At 40.4% G+C, this 14,232-nt stretch overlaps 1 protein-coding gene across 1 annotated transcript in view; it reads left to right on the forward strand.

The window, feature by feature from the left end:
• Window positions 1-14,232, forward strand: part of CHST9 (carbohydrate sulfotransferase 9) — a 237,374-nt gene that overhangs the window by 108,194 nt on the left and 114,948 nt on the right. The window contains exon 3 of the mRNA XM_052660523.1: window positions 11,721-11,762. Within this exon, the coding sequence (XP_052516483.1) occupies window positions 11,721-11,762 (42 nt within the window). The remainder of the gene's footprint in view (window positions 1-11,720; window positions 11,763-14,232) is intronic.

Genomic DNA, 14,232 nt, shown 5'->3' on the forward strand with positions numbered 1-14,232 from the left:
GCTTAGTCTCCTTATATGCAAAATGGAGATAATAATAGTGTTATCTCATAGAGTTATTAAGAGGACTAAGGGAGAAAATACCTGTCAAGTCCCTAATGTCTAGCTCATGCTGTGATCACAATACATTTTAGGAGTCATTTCATCACTTTTAATATTACTTTTTATTACTTGCCTCTGTCTTTTAGCATCTGGGATGGAAATGTTAATAACACCCAGAGGTTTATTTTTCTGGCATGTAATGTGCATGAAGCAAATATTTGTTGAGAGAATGACAAAAGAAGAAGAGATAGTTTACAGCATTTGAAGATCTTTCCTCATTGTCTGGTTGACATTCTGAAACATGGAAAAGTACTAGGTACTTTTATTATGACTTTTAGCCCTTTTCTGACCTGTGAAATATGCAGCAGTGCTTTTAAGAGAACATAGGAAAGCTCAAGAAGGAAGGTGTGCGTCTCCGTGTATTTTAAGCAGGGCAGACCTTGTGCAGGTTTGCCATTGTTTTTACCGCTAAAATCTTCCTGTGCCTCTTAGCATCCTCACACCCAGTGTCTCTGTGTTCTAGTCAGGGGTTCAGAGAATACAGAGTGCTTTCCCTTAATGACCTTGCATGTGGGACCGACACCTGACACAATGATTTCTATCACAAAAGAGGTTTCTGTAGATGGTGGCATAAGGGTTAGGAGCCTGCACACTATGGCTGGACCCCCTAAGTTTGGATCCAACACTTGGCAGCTTTGTGACCTTGACAAGTTCTCTGAGCAGTGCTTTCACCTGTAAAGGAGAAATAAACATCTAGTACTTCCCAGGTCAGGTCAAGGAACAAATGAGTTTTCATCCATCAGTGCCTAGCCTGGCATGCTCTTTGCTCCTGGCTTTGCCTGCATCCCAAATGAGCAATAACTACTCAAGTTCAGAAGAGGATCATCCTAAATGCGGAGAGATGAGGTCGTCAAGGTTAAAGAAGGAATGGGACTTTGTCAAACACAAGGAAGAGAGTTGGTTCTTTCAGACTTAGGACTAGAAATGGATGTGGCCTTGTATAAGGAGTTGCACATAAGCAGTGATCTTATTTTAATGAGCACTGGATGAGTGCAGCGTTAGATGAGATCTAGTAACAGTGAGAAGCAAAGAGAGGTTTAGAGGAGGAGATTAGCATGAGCAAAACAATTTCTTACATGATTAATTTGGTTAATAAATCTTAGGGTGGAGATTGAAATTAAGATATCAGTTTGGAGACCACTGCAATAGTCTAGACTTTGATGTGCTCAGGCTCTTGGCGGGATTGATGGGGGGGCTCATATAAAAGAGGATGAGAATTGAGACGTAGAAAGAAAAGATCAGAAGGTGATTGTCTGGAGACGGGTGTGGGGAGGAGATGGGGGGAATGTCAGGTTCGCAAGCCTGACTGGCGGAGAAGTCTGTATAATAGACACACACATGCAAGTTCAGAGGGACCTGTGGTTTGGGGGAAAGGATTACGAGTTTCTTTCAAGTCTGGTTGCATTTGATCCAACAATAGAACACCCATATGGAAGCTAGAATTTGGAGAAGCAGAGTTGAAGTTCAGGAGAGGTCAGAGCTAAGCTTCTCTATTACTTGGGACTGAATCAAGTACAGGGGAGAGTGAGAGACAGGAGAGGGGGTGAAATTTCTGCGAGATGGCCTGGCAGGAGTGAGGCAGGACAAGTGACAGCAGTGACCATCAGAGGAGGCAATGTATATGACAGCACTTACAGGGGCAAGGCTGATGAAATATGACATAAATAGGAAAAATTTGGTGACTGCCCCGTTTCCTAGAATCCCAAAGCCAAAATGGACACATTTTGTAGGTGAGGAGTTGGGGCTCAGCAAAGCTGAGTTCAGTGGTTTCCTCTGGGATAGTTGCAGAGCCAGACGTGCCCCTTTTCAGCACTCTTCTCATTTTCCAGGCTGCTGCTTGGGCTCTTCCTGTCTCTCAGTGCCTCACTGCATACGGTTAGATCTGTACTGTGTTTTATACAAAGGTTACTGTAAAGTGGGCTTCCCTGCTAACTCAGTTGGTAAAAAATCCGTCTGCAATGCAGGAGACCCCGGTTCGATTCCTGGGTCAGGAAGATTCGCTGGAGAAGGAATAGGCTACCCACTCCAGTGTTCTTGGGCTTCCTTGGTGGCTCAGATTGTAAAGAATCTGCCTGCAATGCAAAGACCTGAGTTCGATCCTTGGATTGGGAAGATCCTCTGGAGAAGGGAGCAGCTCCCCACTCCAGTATTCTAGCCTGGAGAATTCCATGGACTGTTTAATCCATGGGGTCGCAAAGACCTGGACACACCTGAGCGACTTTCACTTTCACTTTCATACTGCAAAGTGCTGGGTGCTTCTGTGTGAGGAGCCTGCACTCTGCCAAGGACAGAGCACAGAAGCTGTGTCAGCTAGAGCGGGGCTTCTGAAAAGGAGTGCTCTGTACACACATGGATATTGGCTCTTGCCCTGCTTCTCTATTTCATGTGTATTTCCTTTAGTTAACTAATTTTGCAGTCTTTAGAAAATGAAATAAACAGTTTACCCATACACTCCTTATTTTTGCATGCATGTTAATTAAACAAATATTTATCATTGGTCTTCCCTGGTGGTTCAGTGGTAAAGAACCCACCTGCAATGCTGGAGACACAGGTTCGATCCCTGGGTCAGGTAGATCCCCTGGAGGAAATGGCAACCCACTCCAGTATTTTTGCCTAAAGAATCCCGTGGTCAGAGGAGCCTGGCAGGCTACAGTTCAGAGGTTACAAAAGAGTCATACACAACTGAGCGACTGAACATGCACACCACATGCACTGATTATAATAATGTTTCCCAAAAGATATTGAAATGACATACTGTTTTATATGAAGGAGACTCTAAATCTCAACTGCATTTATAGCCCAATGATCGCAATAATTATAAGCCACATCAGTTAAAAATTGAAGTAGCTGTTTTTGAAAGTGCATAAAAGTGATGTCCCATGTCTGAACCATTTGCACTACTTAGCATAATTTTATGGAAAGGATAGCCACTTGCGATCTTAACCCTCTTATGAATTTCTTATGAAGTCATAGAAATCTTAATACCTTCCTAATGTTCTTCTTGAAGGAAACAATTTGGGAAATGCCAAGGACAAAAACATAGGAAGCATTTAACATAAACTGGAAATCATTAATACTTAATGGAGAAGCATAAGCCATTCTGAGGCATTTTAAAGCAGCTATTAAAATCATCCCTTCCAGGAGGTGTTAAAAAACAAAATCCATCCGAGTAAATTTGCAGATCTAATTGGCTTTATTAAACAATTCAGGAATTGGGCAACATTCCATGTAGCAAGTTGAGAGGAGCTCTGAGGGCGCTGTACAAAATGGAAGGGTTGTTGAGGCAGAAGGAGGAAGGGATAAGGAAGGATCAGATTACAGCATTCTTCCTTTGGTGGATGAAAAGGGTCTCTGTAGCTAATTATGTCATCAGTGCTGACCAGAAAATTCCAAACTGACCAGTTAGGATTACATTCCTGGGGCAAATTCAAGCTACAATTAGGTTAAGTCTTAAGTTTCTGCTTGGTGACATGGGCTTGCTAAGTCACTTCAGTCGACCCCATAGACGGCAGCCCACCAGGCTTCCCCGTCCCTGGGATTCTGCAGGCAAGAACATTGGAGTGGGTTACCATTTCCTTCTCCAATGCATGAAAGTGAAAATTAAGTTGCTCAGTCATGTCGGACTCTAGCGACCCCATGGACTGCAGCCTACCAGGCTCCTCCGTCCATGGGATTTTCCAGGGAAAGTACTGGAGTCGGGTGCCATTGCCTTCTCCAACATGGGCTTAGCATGAGTGAATCCATTTTGGACTTGTTTCTTTTACCAGAGACTAGGAAGTTCTTCAAAACTAGTGCTGTCTTACTCAAAGACTTGATGGAAATAGAAACCATAAAGCCCAAGGCTTAGAAGAAAGTGGGGTTGAGATTCAAATGACTTCATTTTAAATGATATTTGTCATCACAGGTTTCCACTAAATTTGCTTCCACACCTGGCTTCCCATGAGGCCATTGGGCAAGCGGTTCTTCTGTGTTGTTTATTGTTTGCTGATGCAGAGGGGTGCCCTTTCAGGGTTTCTTCAATTTCAGAGCTGCAAAAACCGGTTCTGAAAATAGTTGGCAGTATCAGTTGGCCAAATATATTTGCTGAAACCCCTTTTGTTTTGAACCAGGGAGGCCCAAGATCAAGAAATACTTGGGTTAACTTAAGGTTAACACAATCACAGGTTTCTTCTTTTTTTATTTTTTTCTTGGAACTATATATTTTATTTTTTTTATCTTTTAATATAAATTTATTTATTTTGATTGGAGGCTAATTACTTTACAGTATTGTATTGGTTTTGCCATACATCAACATGATCCGCCACGGGTGTACACGTGTTCCCCATCCTGAACCCCGCTCCCACCTCCCTCCCCATACCATCCCTCTGGGTCATCCCAGTGCACCAGCCCTGAGCATCCTGTACCATGCATTGAACCTGGACTGGCGATTCGTTTCACATACAATATTATACACGTTTCAATGCCATTCTCCCAAATCCTCGCACCCTCGCCCTTTCCCATAGAGTCCAAAAGACTGTTCTATACAGGTTTCTTCTTTTGCAGACTTCTAAGACTCTCATTACTTTCTGGCTTCTTCTCTCTTTTGTTACTGTGTTCTCTTGCTGACTGTGCTCAAGTGGTCTCAAACCCCCTTCCTGAGTAGTAACAGCCCACACAACCCTCCAGAGTCTTCTCTGTGCTGAAATTCATGGGATGGAGGGAAAGAACACTGAACTGCTAGACTTGGAGGCTGAATTCTGGAGCCAAATTCAGTTCTAACTCTAGTTTATTCATCCTGGGGAAGCTCCCTAAAATTATTCTCTTTCTCCTTCTGCTTTTATTCTTTTTAATTATCTTTTGATTTTTATCAAAGTAATGTGTACTCAGTTAAAGTATCAAGTGCAATAAAAGTTCTTTGAACTAGCCTTCCTTAAATGAGTTCCCTGACTAAGTAACTCTCTCCCTTTCCTAGATATAATCTACTGACTGATGCTTCCAGCCAGCTGGCCACCAGGGTCTCACCTGCTGTCCCCTGAGCCCACCTGTAACTTCTGACCCACTAGTAAGGGTGAATATGGACCGAGAATTAGTTGTGTTTGTCCCCATTATATCTGTTAATATAACTATTTAATTATAAGTTATATAAAACCAATGACATACAGATACATAAAACAGTTGCTATTTCTATGAAGCTGTTTTGGTAAGATTCAAAGTTGAGTTACTAAAAATAAAATGCTACAGGATCAGGTGTGAAAATAAAATAGTAAAATATTAGGAGAAAACTCAAATCTAAAAGGATTCTGCTTTGTGTCTGTCAGTTCTCAATCCACTTTAATGGGACTGAAACTAGGAAATGCAGATGATGATAATGGTGATAGGTGCAGTTTATGTAAAAAATAAATACATTGTTTTATTCCATAAGCAGAAGTCCAGGTCATGCTTCAAGGGATTCTTCTGGTATTAGATTAGATGAGGTTCACATAAAGTGCTCAGCATCATGTCTAATATTTAATAAGAATTCAGTACAGATTAGCTGTTATTGTGGTTCAGTTCAGTTCAGTTAAGTTCAGTCGCTGAGTCGTGTCTGACTCTTTGCGACCCCATAAATCGCAGCACGCCAGGCCTCCCTGTCCATCACCAACTCCCAGTTCACCCAAACTCATGTGCATCAAGTTGGTGATGCCATCCAGCCATCTCATCCTCTGTCATCCCCTCTCCTCCTGCCCCCAATCCCTCCCAGCATGAGTCTTTTCCAATGAGTCAACTCTTCCCATGAGGTGGCCAAAGTACTGGAGTTTCAGCTTTAGCATCATTTCTTCCAAAGAAATCCCAGGGCTGATCTCCTTCAGAATGGACTGGTTGGATCTCCTTGCAGTCCAAGGGACCCTCAAGAGTCTTCTCCAACACCACAGTTCAAAAGCATCAATTCTTCGGTGCTCAGATTTCTTCACAGTCCAACTCTCACATCCATACATGACCACTGGAAAAACCATAGCCTTGACTAGACGGACCTTTGTTGGCAAAATAATATCTCTGCTTTTTAATATGCTATCTAGGCTGGTCATAACTTTCCTTCCAAGGAGTAAGCGTCTTTTAATTTCATGGCTGCAATCACTGTCTGCAGTGATTTTGGAGCCCACAAAAATGAAGTCTGACACTGTTTCCACTGTCTCCCCATCTATTTCCCATGAAGTGATGGGACCAGATGCCATGATCTTCGTTTTCTGAATGTTGAGCTTTAAGCCAACTTTTTCACTTTACTATTGGTCTAACCCAACAATTGTATATTCAGGTGATTTTTAGAAGGGAAGGGAAAAGAAGGTAAAGTGAGACCAAACCATTGTTACAGAATGAAATGTTGGGATAAACTTTAACCCAACAATTGAATATTATACAGCAAAAGAGCTAAACATCACTGTGATCATTTTTTTTGCATCAAAGTATCTTTATGTAAAATTAAGAGGGTGACGATAATCACATTTTTAAAAGGTATAGCTGAAGAAAAACATCCATTCATTCATGAAATGTAACCTTGTTTCAGTTTTAACAACAAATTGCCACATGACCTTAGGAAACTGTCCAAACATTTCAGTTTTTTATTCTCTGTTAGTCAAGGATAATGATAGCCAACTGAATAAAGTTATTGGGCGGCCAGGAAAATTACTTTCAAGAAAGTACATTATAGACATCTTTGTGTTTCCTCACTTGAATGGGAGCTCTCCGTGGCTCAGCGTGCTAATCACGCTGTGTGGAGCTCTCAAACCCTCAGAACAGGGATTGTGAAATGCTTTTTCAAAAAAATTGATTTCCCATCAAAGCTCTAGACCTGTTTTAGTATGGTACTTATACCAAGTTTCAACAGATGAAGCATACTCCACCACAGAAAACAAGAATGACTCAGAATAAAGTAATGTGATGATGGGGAAAGACCTTGTTTCATTAGATTGTGTATGCCACTCAAGCATTTAATATCATAATCAATCTTGTTAAATGTAATATAAGAACTGGTTCACTAGATGTGAGGGTTTTGTTGCTATTCAGTCACTTAGTCATGTCTGACTCTTTGTGACCCCATGAACTTCAACAGGCCAGGCTTTCCTGTCTTTCCCTGTCTCCTGGAGTTTGCTCAAACTCATGTCCATTGAGTCAGTATGGATTGAACTCATTAATTTTAGGGGCTCTGGCCAAAGCCAGTCAATTTCTGTTGTGTGAAGCTAGCCTGTATGCTGACATTTCAAGGCATTTCCACAGATGACCATGGGAGAACATTCATAGTTATTTAATACATGGTCGTGTAGCAAGAAAGTCCGCCTATATTGATTATATGAATACTGAGTCCAACATCCTAGGTTATCATTACATTAAAAGAAACATTGCAGTTCAATTCAATGCATATTTATAAACAACACTGAACTAAGTTTGGGGAGATTATAAAAAGGAGTAAGACTGAATCATTACTGTTTTCAACAAGTTTACTCTATAATGTAGGACACACAACCATCTGAGTACGTACTTCAGTCTGTGATGTTCAGTTTAGTTCAGTCGCTCAGTCGTGTCCAACTCTCTGCGACCCCATGGACTGCAGCACGCCAGGCCTCCCTGTCCATCACCAACTCCCGGAGTTTACCCAAACTCATGTCCATTGAGTTGATGATGTCATCCAGCCATCTCATCCTCTGTCGTCCCCTTCTGCCCCTGCCCTCAATCTTTCCCAACATCAGGGTCTTTTCCAGTGAATCAGCTTTTCGCATCAGGTGGCCAAAGTACTGGAGTTTCAGCTTCAACATCAGTCCTTCCAATGAACACCCAGGACAGATCTACTTTAGAATGGACTGGTTGGATCTCCTTTCAGTCCAAGGGACTCTCAAGAGTCTTCTCCAACACCACAGTTCAAAAGCATCAATTCTTCAGTGCTCAGCTTTCTTTATAGTCCAACTCTTACATCCATACATGATTTCTGGAAAAACCATAGCCTTGGTCCAAAGATGGACCTTTGTTGGCAAAGTAATGTCTCTGCTTTTTAATATGCTATCTAGGTTGGTCATGATTTTCCTTCTAAGGACTAAGCATCTTTTAATTTCATGGCTGCAGTCACCATCTGCAGTGATTTTGGAGCCCTCAAAAATAAAGTCAGCCACTGTTTCCACTGTTTCCCCATCTATTTGCCATAAAGTGATGGGACTGGATGCCACGATCTTAGTTCTCTAAATGTTGAGCTTTAAGCCAACTTTCTGACTTTCTTCTTTCACTTTCATCAAGAGGCTCTTTAGTTCTTCTTCACTTTCTGCCATAAGGGTGGTGTCATCTGCATATCTGAGGTTATTGATATTTCTCCCAGCAATCTTGATTCCAGCTTGTGCTGCATCGAGCCCAGTGTCTCTCATGATGTACTCTGCATATAAGTTAAATAAGCAGGGTGACAATATACAGCTTTGACGTACTCCTTTTCCTATTTGGAACCAGTATGTTGTCCCATCAGTCTGTGATGAGTGAAAGCCAAACTAAAACATCAAAGTATATCCTGCCCAGAAATGTAATCTCATTATTATACCCCAGGGTCAGGTTTCCTGAGACCCTTGAGAAGTTGGCAGACAATAGTTTCCTGGGGCTAGGAAGAGGGGCATGGAAAATTACTATTCAGTGGCTATGGAGTTTCAATTGTGCAGGATGAAAAAGTTCTAGAGATCTGCTCAGCTTACCTTCAACATACCATCCAGTATATTTTAAAATTTACTGAGGATAGATCTAATGTGTTTTTTTCCTACAATTAATAAAAAAAGAAAAAAGAAACTGGCAGATGACCTTGGCACAGCCTTTCTAGTTGAGCCATCACAGAGATGGGGAAAGAGGCACTATGTCCACGTTTTTAAAGGAAATGACTTGATTATCATAAACCTGAGGGCTTAGAGGAAATACCTGATGAGAACCATTTCTCATGCAATCAGTAAACTGCTTAGCAGAATATCATAAGAGATAAAGAAGCAACTGCATTTGACTCTTTGAATAGCCATTTTTTCCACATCAATTTAATTTCCTTCCCTGGTTACCTGACACATTACATCAACAATGAGATGTGCCAGATAAAATCAATTTTGAATGAGGGAAGATTTTGGGTCCTAGCCTAAACAATATTGTTATCACCAAGCCACGAAAGTGTGACCTTAATCATGCTATTGTTACATGGGTGAACCAGTAAATAGAGAGTTGCAATTGCATCAGAGTGAGCTGAAACAGTGGATTACATATCAAGTTCCAACCCTTGAGGATCAGTTGTACCAGAGGACCTATAACTTATTGATGAGCTATACAAATGACTTATAAATGCCTTCATCCAAAATGCAGAAATTACTAAATCAAGTGCAGCTGCTAATACCTTATCCCAGGAAACTCATGATAATACAACTCAATATATTATTTATATGTATTTTTTAATCATTCTAAAGATAGAATAGCATATTAAAAACCTTTTTAAATTTTTGTTTACTTTTCTATTTTTTCTTTTACATTTAATTGAAGTATAGTTAATTTACAATGTTGTATTAGTTTCAGATGTACAACAAAGTAATTCAGTTTAAATATATAAAATATATATATTCCTTTTCAGATTCTCCTCCCTTATAAAGTTATTACTAGAATGGCATTAATTGACACACCTATAAACTGGTGTATTTTAGCAGAAATGAAATTTGATGAAAGAATAATTAAGAAAACAAGCACTGATATCATCTTTCTTTCAATTTAGGTTAGAGAAACAGTATTATATATGAATTACACTGATAGCAAGTTTTTTAGATGGAGCAGAAGAGCAGGACCAGAGAGTTAAGCTTACCATTCTATGTATAAGCCTCATCATTCTTAAGTATTTGTTCAAATTTTTATCAACATACTTTGAAAGGAATATTTTTAAAAAACAAGACAATGTGCAGGGAACAAAACATTACATATACATATGATAATGTAAGATATATGTTAACATATAATATATACATTAACACTATGTAATATTAACATATATTAAAATTATGTAATATATAAAATATATGGTATAGCATACACTATATAAAAGGGCCACTGTGATCTCTGTGTGTGTGTGTGTGTATGCGTGCACGTGCGTGTGTGTGTGTGCGTGCTCAGTTGTGTCCAACTCTGCTACCCCATGGGCTTCCCAGGTGACGCTAGTAGTAAAGAACTTGCCTTCCAAAGCAGCAGACTAGGAGACACAGGTTCGATCCCTGGGTTGGGAAGATCCCCTGGAGAAGAGCATGGCAACCCACTCCAGTATTCTTGCCTGGAGAATCCCCATGGACGGAGGAGGCTGGCGAGCTACAGTCCGTGAGGTCGCAAAGAGTCAGACACAACTGAACCAACTTAGCGTACATGCGTGGACTGAAGCCCACCAGGTTCCTCTGTCCATGGGATTTCCCAGGCAAGAATACTGGAGTGGGTTGCCAGTTCCTCCTCCAGGGGATCTTCCTGACACAGAATCGAACCCACTTCTCTTGCTGCTCTCTTGCATTGACAGCCAGATTCTTTACCACTGTGCCACCTGGGAAGTGGGCAGCCTGCATATTATATGGTTATAATATGTTTTTTTAAAAGAGAAATTGGACCAGTGTAATCTAGAAAGCACAAAGTCTGAATAGCCATATAATTACCATCTTGTGGTTCCCTCAACTTGTTCTCAGAATGAGTTGAGATTCATTTCTCCCCAGAGATGACTAAACCAGAAGAAATATTCTGTATTACATTGAGCAACTTCATCTGGCAGAAAAGGTCGTCCTTCTTGATTATCAGGATGAAAAATTGTTGGCTCAAGGGAACCCTCAAGATTTCTTTCTTAGAGCTCTTCACTATAGAATTAACTTCCAGTAGCTCTGGATGATATAAAAATTATCCATAGGATCTCATCCCTCAAAAAGCTTTTGTCCTTTTATCCTAGACTTCAGTTCATTTACTCTTTCAAGCTTCACATCCCAAGTTATCCAAGAGTGGGCCCTTGGATATTCCATACCAGAAGATGTACATGGCATTTCTATCCCAACTATCAATTTTACACAGAGATCTATCCCATGTACTCAGAAATTTTAAACAGAAACTATAATTGGGTATCAACACCTTGGTAGATTATGGAGTAGAAAGCAAAGAATCCAAGGAAATTTTCTTCCTTGAAATGAATTTGTTACAATACTGCTTCTGTTGTTTATGTTCTGGTGTTTTGGCCATGAGCCATGTGGGGATCTTAGGTCCCCAACCAGGGATCAAACCCTCACCCCTTGCATTGGAAGGCAGTCTTAACCACTGGACTGCCAGGGAAATCCCAAGATGAATATTTTCCATCTCTGCCTGCCCTAGCAGTCCCAGCTTGATTTCTCGGAAGCAGAAGGTATAGGCACAAAGCTGTCTTTTCTGTGGCAAAGTTTAAAGGTAATGCCAGGTTTCTTAATATGTGATATCAAGCCCGTCACCACTTGAGTCACCTAGAAACACAGGGATGTCATATTCTATTTCATGACACTCTCCCTTCCCATGATCTTCTTGGCTAGCAATAAAATATTAGAGACTTTGAGGTATGTCAATGTAGAAAGTTTCTTAAATGTCTTTGCAGGTGATGGTAATATGTGCATTTCCTGTCTCTTTTCTAGGATGGGAACCTGTAAATTACTTGCAGTCTACACCCAGAATCAGTGAGTAAACTCTCCATAATGTTTGGGTCTCAGGTTGTTTTAGACGAGCAAAGCAAAAGTGTTAGTCACTCAGTCATGTCCAACTCTTTGAGACCCTATGGACTGTACCTGACCAGGCTCTTCTGTCCGTGGAATTCTCTAGGCAAAAATACTGGAGTGGGTTGCCATTCCCTTCTTCAGGGGATCTTCCCTACCCAGGGATCGAACCCAGGTCTCCCACATTACAGACAGTTTCTTTACCATCTGGGCCACCAGGGAAGCCCCAAAGCCACAATAACTGAAAACCCTGTAGCGTCACTTTTAAATACCTGTTCTGATGATCCATCACCAGAAAGCACAGCCTAGGTGGCATTTTGAGTTTTATAAAGTCTTGGAGGGTAGGGGAGAAAAGCAAGCAAACCATGATCCTTGCCCTCAACAAATTTACAGAGGAAGTCATAGACTTTGAAGATATATTCCAGTTATATCTAGCTTAATGAATCATTAACGTCCATCTTATTTGAAAAAGTTCACATTTTACCTATTTTTATTTTATAACACTTCCCTGGGACATTGGACTATATTTATTTTCCAGAAATGTCTTCTTCTAAGAATTCAGTAAAACCTTCTTCATTCAGATATTTTGATTACACAGTTTTGACAGTTTGACCCAGACTAAGATGAAATTTACTTATGAGTTGTCAGCATGGAATGGGTTTGATACAAGAAACAGAGGAAACGCTGTAACCTATTTTAAAAGAGTAATTGTTTTCATGGTTTTGGCACATACGGTGGTCTTTAGGCAAAAAGATTCAGCTGTAAAACAAGGATGCATGTCATTTAGTAGCTTTCTCCTTAGACAGGCATTATTGGCAGATCAGAGTATTGAAAGTATACTCTGATATAAATAAATCTGACTTCTGTAGTTCAGGCTCACATCCCCTTTCTCTTCCCACCTCCCCAAACTCAGTATTCTAATCTACTGAAATGTACTGTGTGTTATATGTGGACATAAATGTTTGTTAATAGAAGAGGATCAATTCTTGTTATCTTATTTTTGAAACTGACAAATATACATTTTAATTTTTTGAATGCCTATCTGTAACATTGATCACCTGGATGACAGTCATGTATTTATTTTTACAAGAAAAATGATGCATCATTCCCTTTTATTTTCTGTGATTTTATACCACAGGAATTTTTTTAAATTTAAAACAGTATTTCACAAAGCAAGAAGGACAAATTCCCAGGATGATAGTGAAGATTTAAGGGGAGAAAAAATAACCCCTAAATCATATCATGCCCTCTTTGTGGCAGGTTGAAAAGTCAGAGCAGTAACCAAATCACCATTCATTCATTCATACAATAAACACTTAGCCAAAGGCTGTGCTTATTGCTTCAAAGTGTGTAGAGATTAATAAAACTGTCTTCTTGTCTACACTGTGTTGGCAGCCTATAAGCTGAAGCAGCGATAGAGGCAGTTTTCCCATGTGATAAGTGATGTGTTATCCTTATAAGCAGAGTGCTTAGGAAACACTGAGATGATACCATTAAATCCGACTAAAAAGTTAGGGAAATATTCATAGCAGGTATAACACTGGAGCTCATTCTTTAAACATAAATTCAATGTCTACAAGTAGAGAAAAGGACATTTCAAATCAGTGTGAGCAAACATATGGAAACAGAGAATATGTGGATTGCTTAAGGAAAACAGCAGACGTGTTTGAAGTGGAGAGCTGAGGAGGTGGGGAGCAATATATGGTCTATTAAATGGTGTATTGCTAAGAAGATACGCCCTTTCCTAGAGGTTGGAAACGCGAGCTGGAGCTCACAGAAAGATTTGAGAGTTGTCTGTAAAAAGCTGAAATGTGGAGAAATGGGAATAGATAAAACTGTGGACAGTTGAGAGAACTTTCAGGAATAGGCTTCTCCTTAGAGGAGAGAAGGGGAGATGAATAAACATTTGAAGGTGTATACAAAGAGATTCGAGGGAGTTTATGTCTGAGAGCTTCAGTGTCCTTTCCCTTATGCTCTTGGATGAGTGTGGAATGCCTATTAGAAAGGCACAAGTTTGAATCCCTGCTCCAGAGTCTGTGAGTCATGTAACATGGGCAGATCACGTAACCCACGTCCATTTCAGTGTTGGCCTCACCTCACTGAGCTCTCGTCTATAAAATGAGCTTATATGGGTTGTTGTGATTATTGAAGACAAGCTGTGTACAACATATTCATTCAAAGGTGCTCTATACATGAGAGCTGCGAGATGATGGTCATCTGTGAATAGGAGCTTGTCTCCAGGGGGAGAGAAAAAGCAGAATGAGGAATGAAGATTGGAAAGGGACACATGCAAGTGTTTCTTTTAATATTTATTAATTTTTTACTGTGCTGGGTCTTCATTGCTACACTTGGGTTTTCTCTAGATACAGAGAGCAGGGGTTACTCCTTTGTGGTGCGTGGGCTACTCATTGTGGTGGCTTCTCATGTTTTGGAG

Source organism: Budorcas taxicolor, chromosome 22 (assembly GCF_023091745.1).
Source record: "Budorcas taxicolor isolate Tak-1 chromosome 22, Takin1.1, whole genome shotgun sequence".
NCBI classification, from domain to species: Eukaryota; Metazoa; Chordata; class Mammalia; order Artiodactyla; family Bovidae; genus Budorcas; species Budorcas taxicolor.